This window comes from Sander lucioperca, chromosome 15, assembly GCF_008315115.2.
Source record: "Sander lucioperca isolate FBNREF2018 chromosome 15, SLUC_FBN_1.2, whole genome shotgun sequence".
In the NCBI taxonomy this organism is placed as follows: Eukaryota; Metazoa; Chordata; class Actinopteri; order Perciformes; family Percidae; genus Sander; species Sander lucioperca.
Window position 1 is genome coordinate 25,400,884 of NC_050187.1, and position 25,006 is coordinate 25,425,889.

Here is a 25,006-nt window from a genome sequence, read left to right on the forward strand (position 1 = left end):
AATGGAACTCAGTAACAGATAGAGAGAAAGGAGGAGGAGTGACATCTCATTATCTACTTCATGTTTCCACTTTGTGTTAATTATTAATTATATTGTGACATATCTACAAAAGCTGCTGAGATTATCTTAATTTATTTTCTGCAGAACCTTAAAATAAATCTACATCATGACTGTGCAAATGTATTTCTATTATTGTCTGTCATCTTAATTCAGTGTAAGTTTGCAACACTTCTATTCAGTGTTAGTAAAACTTGTACGTCTTTGTCCTTCAGAATGAATCGAGCTTGGGCGATTTTTGGTCCCCCAAAGGATCGGCAGTACACAATGCTACATTAATCATTCCCAGCCAGGGGTACTTGTACTTCTGCAGTAGCAAGGGGGTACGAGGAAGTATTAGCTCAACTAATCTGAAAAAATTGAAATTACAATCAATGGATAGTTGAGTCGCTTCTGCCACTCCAAGTCGTAGTAGCACAAATGCAAACTTGTCCAAACTGACCTAAACACAACAGTTCAACTGTAAACAAATGTATTTTAACAATATCTACCTAATGTTAAATAACATCCAGCTTAAATTCAGTTCAAATGAACACATTTTGAACATGAGGTCGGTGTTGATGGTGTTGTACTTTAGGCTGTTGGAGTATATCCGACAAAACTGCTGTATAATTTACCAGAAACCCTGAGCTCCTTTACCTGCAAACCAGATGCCAAACATCATTTGAGGATACACACCTAATAGTGAAGTTTGTTATCGACTGTTACTGGAAACTAAAAAGGTCTCCCTACTCCTACGCACACACAGTAAAGAGGAAGGAAACCCCACACATCCACCCCCACAGAGCTGCCAGTCAGGCATGCCTCGCTCTCACTCACTCTCTCACACACACACACACACACACACACACTCAGTCACTCACTCTCTCACACACTCAGTCTCTCTCTCACTCACTCACACACACACACAGGTTTCAGAAGAAGGAACAATGTGGTTGCTGAAATGTCATGAAACATCATGACACGTGCTTCTTCCTTTACATAGTAACGTGACAGAATCTGACGAAGTGATTTAAATTTTATTAGCAATAACTCAGCTGGAATTTGGCTACTTAACTACACTGAAATACCAACTTCCCATCCTTAATGGGTAGCATTTCACATACAGTAATTAGGTGAACCTAGCATAAGATTTGGGACACAGATGTTAACTGAAATTGTGTACAACATCCTATCACAACATCCCTTATTGTTTTTAACTACATCCTTTTTTGTAGAACAGGATACAAACAGAAAAAGCCAAAAAAAACACCTTTATCTTATTTTAAATGATTTAATGAAACACAAAAAGACAGATAATAAGCAAAGACAGTAGTGTGCAGACAGAAAAGGAAACAATATTACAAAAGCAGAGAGATAACCAGATATACGTAGTTACCGAGAAAGTAAATTAACATTTCATTAAAATTACAGAATCAAGTGCTTGAGTTTTAGTGGCTGGCCCCTCATCCAAAATCCAAACTAGAGCTAACAACACATCCAAACATCATTACATCCAAACAATCACTCTGGCTGGTATTTATAGCTGTCCTATTTGAAATTGGGGGACTAAAAATGTTTGCACAAATAAAAGCACCATTTTTTTCTTTTTCATTGTCAGCATCACTTAAAAAAATGTGGTTCACTTCAGCCAGACACTGTTTTCATATGTTCAGCACTGAGTATAAACATATCAACCTTCTGAGATACCTCACATTGACTTAACATCTGTGAGTTTTCATTTATTTAACTCAAAAAAAGTTTAATACAAAACAACAAAAAGCGACTGAAAAAATAAGTATATAAGTCCGGAGATAATGCACAATACAAATGTTACAACATCACCTCACTTTATCCTCCCGTGCAAGATCGCCACTCATTTCTTGAGAAAATGTATTAATTGCAGTTCTCAAACTGCATAGATGCATTTAAGTCCTAATACATTTTCTAGGCCTGTGTCCCCCTGCATTAACTGCTCAATTATCTCTTATTTGCCAAATAAATGTCATAAAACAGCTTGAACTCATGGGTGTCTATACATTTATCTAAATAAATGTACTTTAGGGCAACAGCCAACCTTCCTCCTTCCAACCATCCTTTAAAACCACACTTGGCTGTTGGCTCGTGGGCTGTTGCAGCTAGCTGAGCGATTTTATATCGGAGCGTGCATGTTTGGCTTTTTGTTAATAAATAATTTATTCATTTCTCCATCGTTCTCCTCCTCCAGATCTACCAACAAGTCAGGGAGAGGAAGGAGGCAAACATTTCTCTACAGATCTGTGTTGTTCTGTATTCGCTAAGCCACACTCAGGTTTTTAAGGGATCCAATCGACTCTGAAGGCCTTGATCAACTATACCCGCCCAAATATTCCATTTCACACAGAATTAAGTTGAATTATAAAAGTTAAGTTCTGTGTTACTGCGACTTTAAGGTGCTACGAGCAAGTAGAAAAACGTGCAAATAAGCAAAAGGGAAATCGACGGTAATTAATCCACAGTGAATACAATATTACGACCATTTAGTTCAGTAGCTGAAATATAGTGATGCCTGCAGGCATGCGACAGTTGCAAATTGATGTAAATGTAGGATTTGAATGGTTCACATTTTTATGTAACAGTGTGGTTAGTATTTCAATATACATTACAGGATATAGAACACAGTTAAGTCCCTTTGAGCTATTGTGTAGGTTTCTGTACATGATAAAGCTAACAGGTAACAAAGAGAAGTATGAGTTCAGCAGTTAGAGTCCTGTAGTAATAACCCCATAGCATGACGACTTGATGTGATATAAAGTTCTTGTTCCTGCTGAGGGGGAATGCACTTATTTTAAGTCACTTTAGACAAAAGTGTCTGTAACATGAATGTAATGTACTGTAAAATAATCAATCACGTTATATATGAGGTGCTTTACAAACATGTTCAGCACTGTTAGGCATGCAACGTTTGTGATGGCAGAAGAATTGATCACAGGCTGCAAGGGTTGAAACACAAACATCAGAAATGAAGTACGTAATAGACGGAAAACATTACTACACTGCTAACATTCTGGTGACTGATCCGATTTAGCAAATACTTTGATTCATTTTATCGTGCAACTGTAAGGCCGTTTAACTAATGCAACTCTAGTTGCAATTGATTTGCAGGAATATTTTCCCCAAAGGCTTGACATATGAATCTAAATACAAAGAAAAATGTAACTGACGTCAAGGAGCACTAACAAGAGGCACATTCCCGATTCTCTTTTCACTTGGGATTGAGATGGTCTGACAAGAAAATAACACAAACTGAACCAACTGAAATTTGCAACCACGACTGTGAGTCGCTGTTAAAATTTAGATTTTCATAGTTTTCCGTTTTTTAATGACAAGTGGTTGCAGGATTCCAGGAGAGTGCCTCTATTTTCCTAATGTCAAACATTCAATTTGTGACAACGTTCAGATAGTACAAGTTCCTACTTCATCCACGGTAGCCCTCAGCCAATTCACCTGGTGCTAACTCAACCAACACTGGACGACTCTCATAACCAGAGGGGGCTTCATCTTCATCCAAGTTACTGCCTGGCATGTACCCAGGTCCTTCGTCATTCCCTACCTCCACGTCATTAGACACACCTTCATCCTCGGTCGACACCCCGATGGCCAGACGCAGTTCGGGCTCAGTAGAGGGAGTGACAGTAGCTGCGTATTCGTTTTCTTCTGTTAGCAGTAAAGGTGTCGGTGAGGTAGCCTCCACTTCTGGCACAGAGACCGTCTCTTGAACCAGTCCCACGGTCCACTGCTTCACTTTACTCTTGAAGGTCTATAAGAAACAAAGAGGAAATCCCAAGAAACTGTTCCATCAGTGGGGAAAAATCTTCTAGCACATTCAAACCAAATAATTTTCATGTAAATGATCAAATAAAGAGAGTTGGTAGGATGAACATACCATAGAGTTCGGAACAGAAGTTAGAGGCTTGGTCTTTTTTCGGTACACCATGAAGAGGACAAAAGCAACTGAACTCACGAACAACAGGGTGCCCACGACACATAGGTGGACGATATCTAGAAAAAACAGATGTAAAAGTGAAAACATTTACAGTAGCCATACATACACACAGTCTAACCAAACCAGTGGTAGCTCTGACTCACTGCGGTTTCTTGAAGGGGGGCTTTGTTACTATACCAAAATAAAAGCATGAACAAGTTTGTGAAAGGACTGCGAGTTGAACCAACCAATAATGTAACTTAATGACTCTGTAGGGCAACATGTCCTGCTGCTGATGATCAAACCTTTATCCTGGTGTCTGACCTGCATCTATTTAGTTACTAGATGACAGTGTTTACAGTTACCTCATTAAATATGTGGCCTTTCCTTAAAGCTTAAAGTGTATTGTGGATGTGAGGGACTATTAAAAAGGACAAATCCTTCTAATCTAAATGTGAACAAAATGTCAGAAAAGGCAGGCTGTGGTGCTGTGAAAATCACTTGTAGCTCTTCTTTTTATTGCTTTCCATCAGCACTGCAAATTGTATGTTTATTTGTGTGTATGCAGGGAGTTAATTTCTTGATCTACAAGGATCAAGGGGGGCAGAAAATGTTTTGGAACCACTGGTATAACTAGCCAGATTTCACTGGGTGCATTTTAACTCTGGTCTGAGATCCCCCTTTCAAAAAAGTAACTGCCTATTTCCAGCAGAAACTCAAGGGAGCTGTGGTTTACTCTCATAGAGGTGTTTATATTTAAGGAAAGATCCACCTTAAAGAACATCACGTCATTGGGGATTGCTTTTCTGGCATGCCTTAGATGTAAGATGATCTGTTTTGCTTGTTTTACAACCATCTAAAACATTTGCTCATACATCAGGTTTTGGCATCAATCCCTTTGAGTCAAAGAGCAAGACCGTTCTTCTAAACTCAACATCTTGCACTGACTGTCAGAGCTGACATAACAGCATGACCAATATTGACTGGGGAACCAAAACAAAAAAATATTACTCAACAGCTTAGGGATTCTTCTACTGGCACGACGCAGTACTCTTGTGTCCCTCGAACTGACATTTTCTGCAGCTCTCCTTTCATCTTCAGACAGTGTTTCTTCTGTGCAGGATCCACTGAAAGCTCAGCCTCACACACACTCTCCACACAGTGCGAACTGTAGTCCCGCTGCACAAACAGTGAGGCTCCTTTTTAACAAAACTTCACAGTAACTCATTTGTACACAAGTTGCACAAGGTTTAGTGTGCGATGCAACGTGAGAGCACCACCCACATAATGGTAAGCAGTTGTACTACTACCAGGGTTATTAAAGTAAACTAAAACAAAAATTAAGCAGTGAAACTGAATGGAAACTAAAATCTTGAAGAAAAACTTAAACTAAACTGAAACTGTATTGCCAGGTTAAAAAAACAACTAATAAAAATAAAATAGAAATGAACAATAATCATTTCAGTTTTAGTTTTTTAGCCATAATATATCACTACTGAAAAAAAGGAGGCATCAATTTCCATCAGCTCTTGTGACATTGAACCACAGAAAATGAACCGACTTGACACAAGATGGCGCTGTGTACATTAAAGTGGTGCAAAGATTAAACATTAAACATCATGCCTATTCTCCAACCATGTGTTTTCTATGTATATGCTACATACTTCTGAGACCTTATACCTGGCCCTAACAAAAACAAACTACAGGTACTTTAAAACTAAAGATAAATATATCAAAACTAAAACTGAACTTGAAGTAAAAGAATAAATAAAATAAAAACTAATTGAAAATTCTAAACTATAACCTTAACTACTCTGAATTCATGATATTACTACTAATATTACTAACAGTAGCAGTTCCTGCTTCTCCCTCTGCTAAATTATTATTGTTTGACTCAACTGACTCAAGTCTACAGCTTATTTCCTCATGTTTTCATCAATGTCATAAACCTCAGAAGGCACAGAAGATGCGAAACTGCGCGCAGTCTGACCTGGTTCATGGTCGTGACATCATAATGAAATACAGGTAGCTGTGGATCATGGCTTTTCCTAAACCTAGGTTTGGTATTTGTACTCCTCTGCAACTTATGCTGGTACACCAGCCAGGGATGCGTGAAGCGGACCAGGACAGTGCCATCCGGTTGGGCAGTGACGTTTACTGGTGGGAAGTCCACAAAACCTGGAAACCAACATGAAAATACTTTAATCGTAATCTCTAATTTTATGTTAGAGACTGTGGCATATTGAGATGATATGAAAAGCTAACCATTACTCTGACATGTTATAGCCTTAATAACTTGGAATAGAAGCTTTGGACAAAAGTAATCGTTCAGAGCCAGATATATTATGTTGCATGTTACACATAACTTCTCACTTAAAACGCAGTGTCTCCTCAAAAAACATTTGCAATGCTGTTTTTCTTCAATATTTTGAAACCTGTGTTGTTTACATCTCTGTTAAAGATGCATGCGCTTCTGAACATTAGCGCCACCAACTGCTGATCAGTGGAATAGTATGAAACTGTCAGCAGGAATGTACATGTATATCATGTTGCCCACATGGTCGTGCCTGTGGTTTGTATTTCGTGCATGTGCATCCAGATGCATGTGCATGTGACACAAACAAAACGAGGACCCACATTTGAAAACATTGCTGCATATCTCTACTTGTGGTCAAAACCTCCGCAGGGTACTTTTAAGTGTTTTAGTCCACTTTTTGGAAATGCTGTTTCACTAGCAAAAATCTATATAAAAGTAATTAAAAGAAAATAAAGTGTATAATGGCAGATGATTCACTCCATTTAATGCAACAAATTCCATGTATTGTATTTAAGATTTTATAAGTGGCTTGCAAGTCACATTTATATTTTCCTTTAGGATTTTAGACTACCGCCCAATAACAAAAAGCAATGATCCCATTGACTTTCATGATTGCCCGACATTTCCTCTAGTGCCACCAGCAGGTCAAAGTTTTCGGTAACACTTTACTTGAAGGTATCTACATAAGAGTGACATGACACTGTCATGACACATGAACCCTAACTTGTCATGACAAAAACCGAATGACACTTACTAAAAGAAGCGTTATGTCATAAACATTTATGACTTGTGTATAATGTTTATGACACATTCATGACAGTGTCATGTCACTCTTATGTAGATACCTTCAAGTAAAGTGTAACCAAGTTTTCACTTATCCAGTGAAATATCGACATCTACTCGATGGATTGGCACAAAATTTTGAATTTTATCTCCAGCACCACCACGAGGTTGACATTTGTGGTTTTGAGTGAAATGTCTCAAAAAGTTATTGGATGGAGTGCCTGAAATTTGGTACACAAATTCATATCCCACTCTTGATGACTTGTAATAACGGCTAACATTTCATCTAGCATCATTATTAGGTCAAAGTTTTAAAAAACTTTGGTTTATAAATAAATAAATGAAATTTCCATCATTCTCAGCTCTTCTTTGCGTTTTAGTGCTGATTAGAAAATATTAGCATGCTAAAACACTTAACTAAGATGGCAAATATGGTAAACTGGTAAACATCAGCATGTTAGCGGTAGTGATGGTCAAATGACGCTTTGCGAACCACTGTCTTTATTTTCTGAGCTCACTAGATGGCGCTCTCTGTTCAACAAAGGGTTGAAAACACACTGAATTGCCATTCCTTTAATCTTTTTCTTTGAACAGAATAAAGTAATAAAAAAATAAAGACAGTGGCTGGCGAAGCGTCATTTGACCATCACTAGTTAGCAGTGTCACTGTGAGCATGTTAGCATGCTGATGTTAGCGTTAAATTCAAAGCACCACCGTGCCCGAGTGCAGCCTCACAGAGCTGCTAATATGACTGTAGGCTGTAGAGGTGTTATGCCAGATCAGAACTAGTTCGTAAAACATGCTTTCTGACCACATCATAAATCAAAAGCGTTTATAGTTGTTCAGAACTTGTTGTTTTGAAAAACTGACTCCTTGTCATGAATTTTTTACCAGATTTTTTTTTTTTACCCTTGGATATTTTCTGTATTCAGGAGATGGATTAGTGTGTGAACTCATCAAATCAGGTTTATCCCAATAAAAAGTTAAATGTTCTCATTGTAAGCTTAGTAAATACTGACATCAATACTCACATTTCAGACCCTGCGGAGAGTCCTTGAAATAGCTGAAAATGATTCCATCATGAGGTGCGGAAACAGATTCATTCTGTCCCATTACGGCAGTTACGGTAAGATAGTAGGCATTACTTGGATCAGACAGAAATGACAAGTCGGCTTGTAGTTCCGCTGGTGGGTCCACCCAAACAACATTAGGAGCACTGGGGAAACAGAGAAAGTAACTAGCTAATAACAAAGACTAAAAATACAAACGATAATCATGTCATGAAAAATAGTTTTGCTGCTGTACGTGTGTAAACAGTCAATTAATGCTTTTGTCAGGAACCAATAATAATCTTGTTAAATATCTGTTATTTCCTAGAAACACATACAATGATAAAAGAAATTGTAAAATTGGAATGAGCAGTTATAAGGATATCCTTAATTTAAATATGTATATTTAAGAACAATTCAAGCCCTAATCAAACATGTGGTCCCATCCACTTACCCATTAGTTTTTAAAAGAGCAAAGTACTATGCCGATTTGCCCACCTCCTGCAACTACGAATGAATTACTTCCCAGCAGAGTGCTGTTGGACATTATTTATACAGAAAGCCAGTGTGAATTTTTTGCCGAGAATAATGTGTACTGTATAGTTAGAACCAAGGCCTGATTAAGGATTACCAAGTTATCTCTATAAATGTTAGTTTGTAGCAGAAACCATCTTAAAAAATATAGTTTTAAACAAACAGATTTTTAGCAGGGAACACATACAAAGAAAAACACAAACCCATTTAAAGTTGAAATATCGATTCGGAATCTAAGCCCTGGCGAGAGCTGGTCGTAACTCCACTTCAGATTGTTGTGCAGATTGTGGCAGTGGAAGGTCAGGTTGGTTGGCGGCTCCACTGTGGAAACACAGAGACACAAACATCAGCCTGCAGATATTTTAAAGTGCTCATGTTATGCTCATTTTCAGGTTCATAATTGTATTTAGAGGTTATATCAGAATAGGTTTACATGGTTTAACACCATATTTTTGTTGTAGTGCACATTGCTGCAGCTACTCTTTTCACCCTGTGTGTTGAGCTCTCTGTTTTAGCTACAGAGTGAGGCATCGCACTTCTGTTCAACCTTAGTTGGAAGTCGCACATGCGCAGTACCCAGGTAAGCACTACAAGCCAGTCATAAGCAGAGTATGAGGGCGTGCCACACTAGCAGCTAGGCGAGCATTATAACGTGTTACAAAGTGACACACGTTTGTCACGGAAGTAAAGGCTGGACTACAACAGAGCTGTTTGGAGCAGTTTATGAACAGTGTTTTCTGTTGGAGATGTTAAGTCCCTTTGGGATGGACTTTGGGCTTTTTCACTTTTTTACGTAAACCTATAACATGCACAGAAAAAGATACATAACACAAAAAGGGAAAGCCAAAAAGCATAATATGAGCAATTTAAAGCATTCAAATTTGACACTGAATGTCTTCAACCACCTAAGCAAAACCATGAATTTAATATCAGACGGCTTAATTGTTATGCTGTAGGTGGAGCTCCCTTTCTCTACTCTGGTACAAGCAGCTAAATATTGGCTAGAAATGACAATAACAAGAACATTCAATGAATATAAATCCCCCCTCTGTAAATGACCTAAATGTTCATGAAGCTCTTCTGTACAGACTCTCAGCTGAACTCTCACACTGCCCTTTTTCATGAGTCTGTAAAAGTCAGGGAGGCTGGGCAGTTTCAAACTCCCCACTAGAGGGCGTTACATGCAAACTTAAACAATATTTTCCTGGTGAACCTCTTTCAGTATGGAGCTAGAACAGTGACAGTAACCTGTGGTATTAAAAAGAAAAATGGCATTGAAACAAGAAATACTGTCACTGAAAAATGTTGAACTGAAATATAAAACGCAAACATCAAAAAGTTATAATCTCACAATCCTATTATATTTCAATTTGACATATTTTTGCATTATGACAGGTTTTTCAATGTCAATCTACATTTTTTCTTGATGTCTGCCTTTTTTCAGTGACAGTTTTTTTTTTTTTACGCTGTCACTTTTTACTGCTGCCTTCTCAGCAGTCTCTCCATAAATTGCCTCCCAGTCGAAGGTGACTGTAATTATACACAACTCAGTGAAATCGGATGAAATCATGTAAAAGTTATGCCTTTAATCCAGAAATACTTTTTGTTTACAGGCAAGTTTATACATTTATGTATTAAGTAAACCATTATCTGATAATATTTTTGACCGATTAACACTATCAGTTAAACAGTTAAAAACTGTGATTTGCCTAGAAACCTGTCAGTCAGCAGCTATATTTGTGATTGGAGGAGAATTATGGGGGAGGGGCGTTAAGGTTCCGTGACAGTGTTAGCCAGGTAGAGAGCGGAGCTCGTTCTCTTAATCCATCCATGACGGAGCAAATGAGAGACGCAGGCGAGTCAAGCCTTGTGTAACCCTAACCCAGACATCAAGAAAAAAATTAGATTGACATTGAAAAGCCTATCATAATGCAAACAGATTTCAAAGTGAAATAAAATAATAGCATTGTGAGATTATAACTTTTTGATGTTTGTGTTTTATTTATCAGTTGGAAATTTTTCAGTGCCAATATTTGTTGTTTCAATGACAATTTTAATTTTCAATACCACAGGTTACTGTCACTGTTCTTGCTCCATGTTTCAGTGGGTCTACCGGTTCTGACACACTGAAAAAAAAAAAAAAACAACCTTGGATCAACTTAAAAAATTGAAGTAATCAATCACACAAAATATTTGACATTGACTCAACGTAAATAATTTAATTTACTTTAACCTGAAAAGTTTAACTCCAAGCAACAAGGTTGGATCAAACTAATTATTTATAGGTCCGAGTAAATTAATTATTTTAGGTTGTCTCAAATCAAAAAATAACAGTTGTCATTATTAAAAAAATGCTTCATTCATTGATCAATGACTAGTCAGAACACTTTCCTTTAGAACATATTTATATTTATTGTTTAATAAATTGATAACATTGAACATCTGTTTCAATGTATGAAGAGAAACAGTCTGCTTCAGCTGAACACCAGAAACGAGACTATTGATGTCATCAGAAGACAAATCATGGAGCTGTGGATAGTAGCACAACTCCTAAGACATCATGCAGTACCCATGGTGAATTTGCTGCCCTAGTAGTTGATGTTTTCCCCCTGCTGCACACACTACCCCACCCTAATCTTTGAGGTCTTTGGAGGTACTAACATCTGTCTATGGCAAAAAAGGTACTCTGACATCAAAGATTGTGGTGGGACAGTGTGTGCTACAGGGTGAAAATATCAACTACTAGTGCAGCATTTGGACCATGTGTTTAGTTGATCTTTATCATTTGATGTAATGGCTTACACAAAAACTAACAAATACTTTGAGTCCACAAATGTGTTACATAATTCAAATCGTCACTTGATGACATCACATTTGTAGTAATATTGAATTAGGAAGGCTTTTCTGACAGAACACACGTTCACTGACAGAGTTTCTGATTCAGAGCTGTAAGCTCTACATTTAAAAACAACTAATTTGTACGTAATAGTTCAAACAAAACTCTGAGCCCACAAAGTTGGTTACTTTAAGTATCAGTCACTTGATGGAATCACCAGTTAGAAACATTGAAAAAGGAACATTTTTCTGAAAGGAAACGTTATCCAAATGATTTTCTTCAAGGGTTTTAAGATGACTTGTGTGAATCTCTCCAGTTCTCAAGATAGAAAGCTCCTGGCCCTCTCCATTGGTCTGAAAATCTAAACTCTTTAGTACAAATCTGTGCATACGGTGCAATCAGTCTCTCCAGTCGTACAGAACGCTCGGCCTACTTCGGCCTTTGAGGCTGGTAGTCGCCGAACACGGGCAGCCACATTTGTAAATGCTGCAGTGAAAATGCAGCCATGTAAGTGCAACCTCTTACAAAAGGATCCAAAGTCTTGAAAGTCATTTCTACACATTTGAGAACACTCGGCCTACTTCGGCCTTTGAGGCTGGTAGCCATCGAACTTGGGCAGCCACATTTGTAAATGCTGCAGTGAAAATGCAGCCATGTAAGTGCAACCTCTTATAAAAAGGATCCAAAGTCTTGGTTGTAGAAACACCATAAAATTTAACCACAAATGGAAAATAAAATCAAGCAAGTCTGTGCAATTCAGCTCTGCCTACTCTGCTGTACAGCTGGGTACTCAGTCTATTGACTTTTGGGGTCATATTTTTTCCATCAAGCATCAGGACCTTTTGCACAAATTCAAAGGTGAACTGCAGCCTTTTCGGATATTTTAGGTTGAGTGTGTCTATGAGCCCAAAGACCATGGCAAAAGCTGTTGCAACCGAGGGCAACTCGTTCAGGACCTCTGTTCCTTCGATGACAATTTTGATGTATTTGGGTGGATGGAGAGGATCCTCTTTCCCAGTGATAAAGATCGCCATGGTTGTCTGCTCCAGTTCTTCAGCCACATTTTCCTGCATAAAAAAGAAAAAGAAAAGAAATACGTTATAGTTTCAGAAATCTCCAGATTTCATGTTAGATCATAATACACCCTAAACTTTCAAAACTTGAATAGGTGCAAATCAAACAAATGTTTATTACAAGGAGTGTGACTAGATTAAAAGTGACGAGATTTCTCATCAGGTTAAAAGCTGTCTCATGAGATTCACGCAATTCACATTTTTTCCCACACGCTGTCACGCCACACAAATTTTCTCACACAGTAAAAAAAACAAATGCATAACTGATAACGTGCACTCAGAGTGAATCAACTGAATGTGCAGAAAGCTTTGAACATGAGCAGAAAACCTGCTGAAATAGAGGAGCTATTAAAGTCCAGGAGTTTATAACTGAATTAAAATGTATTAATGTATCATTGAGGTGAAAAGGTGCCACAATGACATTTAAAGAGGTTACTTCCCCAAAGACACAAAGAGGAGGCAAGACTAAACCATGCCTGCATGTGTGCTGACCCGGCAGGAGTTGATTGACAAAAGTTGATCTACAGGAGAAACATATCTGAAAGCAACACAGAATGCCTGAGAGCCTTACTGCATTCTATTCGGTTATAGTGTTAGGTTTTGAATTGTCATATGCCACATGAATTATGTTTCCCCCTTACATAAATAAAGACATTTCCACCATAAATTGGTGCATAATTCAGCATCAAAGATTTCTTATAGTGTTAAAATCTCATCTTGTGAGCAGAGTTTCTTGTCACACGCCTATTTATTACATATGGCTAGGAAAATCTAGACTAGGACCATGTTAGTCTGTAGGTGTTAACTGTGTGAGCAAGTGAGAGAGATGCCCTTACCTGGTATTCTTTGATAACTCAACAGGTTCGCCAAGGTAGATCAGAGATTTGAGGAAGTATTCTCTTCTCATGGTGATGTCCACAGTCTGCGTAAGAACAGTTACTATTAATTAAAATTAAACATTTACAAAAAAAAAAAAACAACTATTCAGCCATGGATCCCTCCATCCATCCATCCATCTTCTTCCGCTTATCCGGTAACGGGTCGCGGGGGTAGCAGCTCCAGCAGGGGACCCCAAACTTCCCTTTCCCGAGCCACATTAACCAGCTCCGACTGGGGGATCCCGAGGCGTTCCCAGGCCAGGTTGGAGATATAATCCCTCCACCTAGTCCTGGGTCTTCCCCGAGGCCTCCTCCCAGCTGGACGTGCCTGGAACACCTCCCTAGGGAGGCGCCCAGGGGGCATCCTTACCAGATGCCCGAACCACCTCAACTGGCTCCTTTCGACGCGAAGGAGCAGCGGCTCTACTCCGAGCTTCTCACCCTATCTCTAAGGGAGACGCCAGCCACCCTCCTGAGGAAACCCATTTCGGCCGCTTGTACCCTGGATCTCGTTCTTTCGGTCATGACCCAGCCTTCATGACCATAGGTGAGGGTAGGAACGAAAACTGACCGGTAGATTGAGAGCTTTGCCTTCTGGCTCAGCTCTCTTTTCGTCACAACGGTGCGATACATTGAGTGTAATACCGCCCCCGCTGCGCCGATTCTCCGACCAATCTCCCGCTCCATTGTCCCCTCACTCGCGAACAATACCCCAAGGTACTTGAACTCCTTCACTTGGGGTAAAGACTCATTCCCTACCTGGAGAAGGCACCCCATCGGTTTCCTGCTGAGAACCATGGCCTCAGATTTAGAGGTGCTGATCCTCATCCCAGCCGCTTCACACTCGGCTGCGAACCGATCCAGTGAGTGCTGAAGGTCACAGGCCGACGATGCCATCAGGACCACATCATCCGCAAAAAGCAGCGATGAGATCCCCAGCTCACCAAACTGCAACCCCTCTCCACCCCGACTACGCCTCGATATCCTGTCCATAAATACTACAAACAGGATTGGTGACAAAGCGCAGCCCTGGCGGAGGCCAACTCTCACCTGAAACGAGTCCGACTTACTGCCGAGAACCCGGACACAGCTCTCGCTTTGGTCGTACAGAGATTGGATGGCCCTGAGAAGGGACCCCCTCACCCCATACTCCCGCAGCACCTCCCACAGTATCTCCCGGGGGACCCGGTCATACGCCTTCTCCAGATCCACAAAGCACATGTAGACCGGTTGGGCATACTCCCAGGCTCCCTCCAGGATCCTTGCGAGAGTAAAGATCTGGTCCGTTGTTCCACGACCAGGACGGAATCCGCATTGTTCCTCTTCAACCTGAGGTTCGACTATCGACCGAACCCTCCTTTCCAGCACCTTGGAGTAGACTTTACCGGGGAGGCTGAGAAGTGTGATACCCCTGTAATTGGCACACACCCTCTGGTCCCCCTTTTTGAAAAGGGGAACCACCACCCCGGTCTGCCACTCCTTAGGCACCGTCCCCGACTTCCACGCAATGTTGAAGAGGCGTGTCAACCAAGACAACCCCTCCACACCCAGAGCTTTAAGCATTTCTGGACGGATCTCATCAATCCCTGGGGCTTTGCCACTGTGGAGTTGTTTAACTACCTCAGCAACTTCCACCAGGGAAATTGACGACAATCCCCCATCATCCTCCAGCTCTGCCTCTACCATAGAGGGCGTATTAGTCGGATTTAGGAGTTCCTCAAAGTGCTCCTTCCACCGCCCTATTACCTCCTCAGTTGAGGTCAACAGCGTCCCATCCTTACTGTACACAGCTTGGATGGTTCCCCGCTTTCCCCTCCTGAGGTGGCGAACGGTTTTCCAGAAGCACCTTGGTGCCGACCGAAAGTCCTTCTCCATGTCTTCTCCGAACTTCTCCCACACCCGCTGCTTTGCCTCTTTCACGGCAGAGGCTGCAGCCCTTCGGGCCCTTCGGTACCTTGCAACTGCCTCCGGAGTCCTCTGGGATAACATATCCCGGAAAGACTCCTTCTTCAGTCGGACGGCTTCCCTGACCACCGGTGTCCACCACGGTGTTCGTGGGTTACCGCCCCTTGAGGCACCTAAGACCCTAAGACCACAGCTCCCCGCCGCAACTTCAGCAATGGAAACTTTGAACATTGTCCACTCGGGTTCAATGCCCCCAGCCTCCACAGGGATGCACGAAAAGCTCCGCCGGAGGTGTGAGTTGAAAGTCTGTCGGACAGGGGCCTCCTCCAGACGTTCCCAATTTACCCGCACTACCCGTTTGGGCTTACCAGGTCTGTCCAGAGTCTTCCCCCACCCTCTGACCCAACTCACCACCAGATGGTGATCAGTTGACAGCTCTGCCCCTCTCTTCACCCGAGTGTCCAAAACATACGGCCTCAGATCAGATGAAACGATTATAAAATCGATCATTGACCTTTGGCCTAGGGTGCTCTGGTACCAAGTACACTTATGAGCATCCCTATGTTCGAACATGGTGTTCGTTATAGACAATCCATGACTAGCACAGAAGTCCAACAACAAACAACCACTCTGGTTTAGATCAGGGAGGCCGTTCCTCCCAATCACGCCTCTCCATGTGTCTCCATCATTTCCCACGTGCGCGTTGAAGTCCCCCAGCAGAACTATGGAGTCCGCTACTGGAGCCCCATACAGGACTCCATTCAAGGTCTCCAAGAAGGCCGAATACTCCGAGCTCTTGTTTGGTGCATACGCACAAACAACAGTCAGAGTTTTCCCCCCCACAACCCGCAGGCGTAGGGAGGCGACCCTCTCGTCCACCGGGGTAAACTCCAACGTAGCGGCGCTCAGCCGGGGGCTTGTGAGTATCCCCACACCCGCCCGGCGCCTCACACCCTGGGCAACTCCGGAGAAGAAAAGAGTCCAACCCCTATCCAGGAGTATGGTTCCAGAACCGAAACTGTGCGTAGAGGTAAGCCCCACCAGATCCAACTGGTAGCGCTCCACCTCCCGCACAAGTTCCGGCTCCTTCCCCCACAGAGAGGTGACGTTCCACGTCCCCAGAGCCAGCGTCTGCCGCCCGGGTCTGGTCCGTCGAGGCCCCTGACCTTCACTGCCACCCATGTGGCAGCGCACCCGACCCCAGCGGTTCCTCCCACAGGTGGTGGGCCCATGGGTTGGAGAGATAGGTGCCACGTAGCCATTTCGGGCTGTGCCCGGCCGGGCTCCGTGGCAAACCCGGCCACCAGGCGCTCGCTGACGGGCCCTCCATCTGGGCCTGGCTCCAGACGAGGGCCCCGGGCTTCCTCCGGGCAGGGTCACTCCATCTCTACCTCGTTTTTTCATGGATCCCACTGACAAAAAACGTATTCATAGATACATCATCTAAAACCTGCAAGGTCCTGGTGTTAACAGTGTAGCAATCTAACATTACCAGCTAGGTCCTAAATGCTGTTAACAGTGTAGCAAACTAACATTACCAGCTAGAATTAGCTGGGCCTTGTAATATTATGGCTGATAAATACTGAACACAAGATAATTAGGAGTGTAAATAAAAGAACACATATGCCCTTATGCTGTTGACAGCATAAGTAACCATCAGTTAAGTTTGCAGCTTGAACCTGGGGATTAACTACCACAAGTCAAAAACAAGTGTCAAAAACACAACAAACAACTAACTTTGGAGCATTATTTACCCACCCCCCCCCTTCCTGACAAGCTAGCATGTCATGGTTGGTACTAACTGATGCCTAATGTCATGTAGTTTCATATGATACTGATATCTTCACTAGCTTTAAAACAGAGCCCACAGAGCTCTTAAAGACAGTAATGTCGGCAAATAAACGTTTTCTAGGCTCTTCACGCCACTGTTAACTATTAAAAACACTCAGCAGAGCAAATGCATTTTAATTCACGAACATAACATTAGCTGTAACATTAACTAGCTAACTTACACATGGTAACTTTAGCTAACGTCAATGCCCCCACAAAATGCATTTAGAAATGAAAGTTTGCATTTATTAGTTAGATAGCGAACTGTGATTACATTACTCACCCACGACAAGAGGGCGGCTAACGTAACCCAACTTTAACGTTATAGCTAGTTTGAATGAAGAATGCTAACGTTAGTGCTATCTTAAAATTTACATGCCATCAAGCGTGAGTGCTGAAATTACGGCCAGAGTCAAGGCCAGTCAGGTATACTTGGAAAAAAACGTTAACGGTAGACAAAGTTTATTGTTTTTACCTTAAGTATCAATGTTGCTTGTTGTTCTTCTGTGTCACAGCCTGGCTGGAGGGGTCTGTTGGAGTGTACAGTCGCACAGTCACGGCCGCTGCCCAACGGATTATGCTGTGTTACGGATGTTTATATTTTTTTTTAAATGCTTTATTTAGATGTAAACAGGTCAGAGAGCGGGATCTCAAACTCAACAATGTGCATGTGCAAATCATGCTTAATCTAATAAAAATGCTCTGATCAAATGAATAAATTCAGTTTAATGTCCCGCTGCCAATTTATATTGTATCCATATAAAAAAGAAAATAGATTCAACCATAAACATAAACTAGAACATTTACTTTAAATGACAAACTAATAATTTTAAGCTATTTCAACGAGATAATACACATTAAACAAACAACAGAAATGTTAGGCTTTTTTCAGTGCACAGAAGCATAAATAACTCAAAAATACAGGAAATATTTTTGGCTTTCAGTACAAAAAAAAGTTCAGATACATACTGTTTATTTCTTTGAACTTGGTGGTTGAACTGCAGCGTCATCTTTTTTTAATCTAATTTACCAGAAAGGTTACGCAATGTCACTTCTGACACCCGGAAACGAAAAAAAAAAAAAAAAAAAGACACTTTCCAACAGGCTGCACATACTTCCTCAGCATGTTTACATAAGCCTCAGGTTTCACCTCCTGTTACAGGAAGCAGCCACGCCTCATAGCATTGCACAGTTATTGTGTATAATTTCTTACTATTCCATATAAAGGTTTGGAGCCTTTTTGTTTGTCTTTGTTTTGTTGTGATTTACTGAAGCAACACAGAAGTCAGAAATGTATGTATATTACTGAGGATAAGCTCTCTTCAAGTTTCTCTGTAAACATAAATGGAGCCAAAGTGATTGGTTTAAATGACTACACCAGCTCAGACTAGGTGTACACATTATCAGATCATCACACTGATGACATTGTGTCTTTAAGTGTTTTCAGGGAAAAAAATAGAAAGAGTGGCCTGGCGTGGCATTTCAAAGTAAAAAAAAAAAAAAAAGAAGACGATAATGGCTTCAAGGTGAACACACCTTCTCATACTGTACAGCTTAAGAGAAAACAATTTTGTACATTTCAGTTCTATTTCCTCTGAGAACTAACATTTATGTACATAAACATATACACCCACGCAAACACAGAGAGGCTCAAAAACAACTTGAGACGTGAGAGGTGTGAAAGAGAAATCACTGATGGAAGGCTATGTACTGTAAAAGAAGTGATAACCGCAACAGTAAAGTCGGTCGCTGAGGGCGATTACCACAAAGTAGCGTGACACGCACAACTTCATTTCACAGATTTCACTTCCATTTTATTTTCTTGCAGTTTGATAGTTTTTTTTAACACTATCTGAAAATGCAAAATATCTTGTGTATTGACAAGAGAAAATGTAGGGATTAGAAATGATTTACTAAACACAGAGTAGGTTTATAAGTTAATATGAGTAAAGCAGATTGTAAGAGTCACCTTATAAAAGGACAGAAAACAGAAGCAACAGTAGCCGACACAGCTGACAGATTTGTGCATACAAGCAAAAAAAACGTTTTCAGGAGGAGGAAGCGAGAGCAGCTATCAGACTTAAAAAGGAGGTCACTGGTAATGTGCATAACACAATGTTCCAGAGTGCTGCCACAAAATCCAGTACTTTCAAAATGAGTTCACAAACATAAAAAGGTGCCCTGAAATACGTTTATTTTGCCCAGAAAGTAAGATGTGAAAGTAAGTCCAACAATGTGCAATGAAATAAATGATGTGCCATAACATGATTGTGTAGATAAATGGTAGCATGTAAGTACAATATGTTTCTTCTACTTTTTGATATTAATATCTAACTGTATTTCGTTTTTAGTCATTGTCTGTCTTTCTTGGTTAAATGTGTTGTTGTAAATTATACATTTTGATTTGCATATTTGGGTACTTTTGTATTGTTATTTTTAAATCTCTGATCGACTTTGCAACTAATTGGAGTTTTGACAACGACAGTTAGTCGCAACAATTAGTTGCAAAGTCGATCAGAGATTTAAAAATAACAATACAAAAGTACCCAAATATGCAAGAAAATATCAAATTTAACCAAGAAAGAGACAATGACTAAAAACGAAATACAGTTAGATATTAATATCAAAAAGTAGAAGAAACATATTGTACTTACATGCTACCATTTATCTACACAATCACGTTATGGCACATCATTTATGTCATTGCACATTGTTGGACTTACTTTCACATCTTACTTTCTGGGCAAAATAAACGTATCTCAGGGAACCTTTTTATGTTTGTGAACTCATTTTAAAAGTACTGGATTTTGTGGCAGCACTCTGGAACATTGTGTTATGTACATTACCAGCATAACACATTACAAGTCACAAGTCACATTCTGACTGCAAGTTTGCAGTCAGAATGAGAATTCAGTTTAACTGCAGCCACCAACAATGACGTCAAAATGCTTTACAGGAGGAGTGAAAAGTAAAGAAAATAGACAGATGGAAAGAGCAAAACTGCACACAGTACAAACAGATCAAGTTTGCACACGACAAGAAAAAGTTAAAACATCAAAGACAGAGTAAAGACTAACATCATGCATCAACTATTTAACCACACAGAAGAACAGTGAGCTACACGACCCACATGGCTTTCCTGTCACTGCGGGCTCTCAGCCAGATTAAATTACTTTTTCACCGATTTGGACTGGTAGCATGAAAAGCACGAGTGTAACTCCTAACATCAATAATGCAGCATTCTATGTAGGTTGTGTAAACAGACTGGTTGGGCTGATGATGGCACTACACTGCAAATCAAGATGTAACAACAAGCAATTAACAAGCAACACAACCACTAAAAACCAATGCTCAGATTTGAATGCAATGTTAAGTAATAAGGTCAAATAGATAGCAGAAGGGGAGGGACATTGATGTCAGGCTTTGTCCCAGCAACGTACATCGGTTGAGCCAGACTAGGTGAGATTAGTGGTGAGACTTTATTGGGAAAAGTGATTCTAAGGCATAAATGAAAGGTGACTCAAAAGGCAAGGTGTATATTTTCTTGGAAAGCCCCACTCATAGTGCCAAAAGTTGTGCTATTGTATTCGGTGACTAATCACATTTGTGTACAGGGCTTCAGGGGAATGCAGTCAAATATTTCAGTACTTTGGTCTCAACCACGCAACATGACTCATATGGCAATACTCTACACAAGACAATGGGAGACTGTCACAATCCAGTCCAGAGCTCTCCGCTGTATAAACACACCTAGACCTTGTGAAAGCCGCAGTGGCAAGATCATCATAAACCAGCGGACCACAAATATGCCCACAAGACCCCTCTCTGACCCAACAACGAACAAAGCATACAGTATACACACACCATCACCACAATATACAGTCTCATGTCTCTGAATGACAGGAGGACGTTGATGAACTTGCACTCCTGAAAACTGCAATCACTCCAATCCCTCACCGTGTAGCACCACCAGTCATCTATGCAGGAATACGTAGCACTTGACCTAGCGCCTTGTGTCCAGGGACTGTATTTACCGAGCGTCTCAGAGTAGGAAATCACTCTTAATTGGCCAAAAATAGTGTGTGACACATTTTAGTCATACTTATAGGATTATGACAAAAAAAAAACTATTTATAAACTAAGGAAATCACTCCTATATCTCTCCTACATGTCTGTCCTAACCTGTCCTAAGATCTCAACTTAATTACAACAGGCAAAATTCATAGTCTAAATGGCATATTTGTAAATCTGTTGTTGCATAATAACCATGCTAAGTTACTTGCCTAAACACATAATACCTTGTTACCATTGTAAAGGGGTGCTACTTTCTGCATTTCAAATTTGACCACCGTCTAATATACCATGTATGATGTTTAATAAATCCTAAAAGTGTAGAAGACTTATTAAATCCCTCTCAAGTCCTACTCTAAAGTATTTTTACTCTAATGTAACTTTCAACACGATTCCTCGGAGTGATTCCGAGATGCTAGATATGGCAGAGAATACGGGCCCTGATTTATCAAAAATGTGTCAAAATAACACAAGACAAACAGCAGTTCAAAGCAGGCAAAATGCTTCAAATGCTTCCTGAGTGGCTACTTCTGAATGGATTTCTATTCCCCTCGCAAGTTTTACTTCATGTGTGGGGAAATTCTGACCGCTGTATTGGTAAACAGGACAAAATACACTGGCTGACTCATCAGCCAGTGTATACTCAGGTATGCCCAATAAACCGTGTTTGTCTGACATGTTTGGTATTCGCAAATAAACTGAGCTTGGGGTGTTTGTTACGCTGTATGTACTTGGGCTGCACTGGGACAGTATGTGTCCACAGTTCCATATTCAAATAAATCAATGATTTAATTCCTGTTATTAATAATAGGGCTATAAGTAACATACATTTATTTATTTATTTATTTATTTTTATATATATATATATATATATATATATATATATATATATATATATATATATATATATATATATATTTATATATTTATTTATTTATTTATTTTTATATATATATATATACACACACACACACATACATATACATGTATGTATGTAAGTATGTACAAAGAAAATACAACTGAGAAGCTGGAATAAAGGAGTGTTTGGATAGATTTGCTAGGTGAGGGACAAATGGGCTGTGTACATTACACTCTGACCACATAACGCTTTTATTTAGAACTGTTTCGCTGCTGATAGCATCACCGAAGATGCATTTTAGCCTCAAGTGTGCTGCAGCAAGTGCCACAGACTGCAGAGGATCGATGCAGGTTCACTTGAAGCCTCTTTAAAATGATTGGTTACGTTCCAAAAATGGTCATCAGAGTTTTTCCCCCTCATCTGTCAGCAATAACCATAATTACAGGCATTAGTACACTAGCCTGTGCACAACATCAGATATGAGAAGCTAGAGCTGACGTAAGGTGAAACGCTAATGGTCAGATCATTTAAAAAGGTATTAACTGTATTAACTGGATGCAGCGCAATTTTTTGAAAAATTATGTCTAGTAATTTATTCACAGTATAACAAACACATAAAACAACATTAAACCATTGCCATAACAAGGAATATTATATCTTGCATTTAACATATCACACACACGTCTCCCTCTCATACAAAGACTGGAACTCCAACATCTCTCCCACCCAACAAAAAAAGACAGATAAAATATATACGTATAATACATGTGTGTATGTGTGTATGTGTGTGTGTCCTACATATGTATACCTGCCCACATACACCATACACACACATATATAGAAAATAAGTTAGTAATTAAATAGATTCCATGGCTGCAGCGCAATGTATGTGGCACTTTAACTGCCCAAGTTTCTATTCCTATTTTCGACTTTTATCACCCTGGAACATTTAGCGCTGACCCTGCCCCCCTTTAGGGTCTTTTCTGTGTATCTATGTCAATGAAGCAAAATGCCAAAGATTCAAGAACTGCACACCATTTTCATTAATTTCTGTTAAGAAATGAACATGTGCAGGTGTAGCAGAGTCCACAATATCCCAGTTCATGTCCATTTCCTAAGTATAACTGCATGCACGTTTGGCTTCCGCAGGGGTTGATTTCTGCATGTTGTATGTCTTCTTCCTTTTAAACTGTACAACTTTGCAGAAATAAATTACACAAACAATATGTGGTAATACTGAAAAGTACAAAGAGGAAATAAAAAAAGGCAAATCCCCTCTGACGAGTTTACGAGACTCTATACTGTTTATACACAATATTATGATGTTTGGCAGTTAATTTATGATTATGTTGCATATTAAAGAGTTTATTGTGGTCAAATGTTCACAAAGTAGACAGTGGTTTAAGAGATATTCCAGCTAAGATGTGACAACTTACAACTCCTTGTCTATCAAATTGAGCAGTTTATCTGGTCAGGCACACTGTAACGTTACGGTAGCTGCGGACAGCGTTAGCCGGGAGCAAGCTTCACAATTCCAGTCTTACTGGCTATAAAAGGTAGCCAATTATAGGTAGCCATTATTTTAACCTTAAAATGATTTGCAAACACAGAAGAATTATCCCTTGTGTTGATTAGCTATAGGGAAAAGCCGCACTACCTGACAGCAGGCAAAGCGCTGTTAGCTTGCAGGGATTTAGCGTTTCCCTGTGAGAACAGAGGACCGTCCTCATCTCGCCTCTTCATACCATAACAGTCATAACATACCGCATACAACCCGACATTCAGATTGATTTTCCACTTCATGAGTAGTGACAAATTATCACTAATTCGGCGCCACAAATGTGTTGCGATTTTAACACAAATGTAAGTTAGATAGCTTGTGTAAGCAACGTGAACTTACCGTCGGCCACCACCGCTTGAAACAAGCCGAGAAAAAGGAAAACGGGATGAAATGTAGCTAAATCCATACTGAACTGGCAACCCAATGCTCGTTATTTTCTTTCTTTCAAAGTTTGTATCAAATGGCACTAATCTACCGTTTCATTGTGAAGATGGTTGGGCTGTGGGTAACAACAAACGCCTCCCAAAATCAACAGCGATGTGGACGTGTGCTGGCAAAACGCATCCATAGGCCTACACCAAAGGCGGATGCGATCTTCCCTCAGTGCTATGCTGCCTTTCCCAAGCCTCGTAAATTTAAGCTTTGTTTCACAAGAGAACTAAAGTGGCATATATGATTTAACTGCACAATAAAGATACACATGGACACAAGCCATGTTATATTTGTTCTTTCAGTTTTGGGTTACAAATAATTCCCTCAAATAGCCTAGCCCAACATTTAAAATATTGCACACCCTTTATTAGCTCAAATGTAGGCTTTATCTCTGTGAGATACAAATACAAGAGAGTACATTTTATTTTATTTATAGGCTACTTGGAATAAGCTACATAGCATAAAAACAGACACGAAGTAGCATACCACATATCGGTTTTAACATCAATTGTGGATACAGCTACTCTAATAAATCTAAAAGTCTGTACTTTTTTAAGAACTAATGGTAATATTTCTGACAGCACTTGAATGCAGCAAAGATTTGCTGGTGTGCATTTCCGGGTGCCGGGAAATGACCAGTTTTCCAAGGATTATATATTTTCCCCATACTTCCTTATTTGCTGTCAGGAAAGACGTTTATTCTTAATGGCAGTAAATTGATAAACTAATGTGTTAACTTTACGGATAGATACATTATTAAAAAGACATTCTACGCAGTTAAACATTTGATTCTAAAATACAATTTAAAAAAATGACAATATACCTTTGGCTGTAAGAACATAGCTGTATGGGATTATAATTAAACAACCCTCTGACAA

At 40.1% G+C, this 25,006-nt stretch overlaps 1 protein-coding gene and 1 long non-coding RNA gene across 2 annotated transcripts; both read right to left on the reverse strand.

The window, feature by feature from the left end:
* Positions 1-1,468: 1,468 nt before the first annotated feature.
* Positions 1,469-24,246, reverse strand: ifngr1l (interferon gamma receptor 1-like). Its single transcript, XM_031308528.2, has 7 exons — positions 24,036-24,246; positions 8,887-9,004; positions 8,132-8,316; positions 5,991-6,178; positions 5,017-5,179; positions 3,962-4,077; positions 1,469-3,835 (listed from the first exon to the last, which is right to left on the reverse strand). The coding sequence occupies exons 1-7, from the start codon at positions 24,100-24,102 to the stop codon at positions 3,494-3,496; spliced, it is 1,179 nt and encodes a 392-aa protein (XP_031164388.2). The 5' UTR covers positions 24,103-24,246; the 3' UTR covers positions 1,469-3,493.
* On the reverse strand, positions 12,377-18,318 carry LOC116056350. Its single transcript, XR_004106559.2, has 4 exons — positions 18,175-18,318; positions 17,681-17,785; positions 13,429-13,514; positions 12,377-12,586 (listed from the first exon to the last, which is right to left on the reverse strand). It is a non-coding gene; the product is annotated as an uncharacterized LOC116056350 (long non-coding RNA).
* Positions 24,247-25,006: the final 760 nt, after the last annotated feature.

Coding starts and splice junctions, on each gene's coding strand:
- ifngr1l (XM_031308528.2), bottom strand. CDS start 24,102: ATGGATTTAGCTACATTTCATCCCGTTTTCCTTTTTCTCGGCTTGTTT. Junction 9,005..24,035: donor TCAAGCGGTGGTGGCCGACG/GTAAGTTCACGT, acceptor GTGTTTCCACAG/TGGAGCCGCCAACCAACCTG. Junction 5,180..5,990: donor ATGTCACGACCATGAACCAG/GTCAGACTGCGC, acceptor CTGTTTGTGCAG/CGGGACTACAGTTCGCACTG.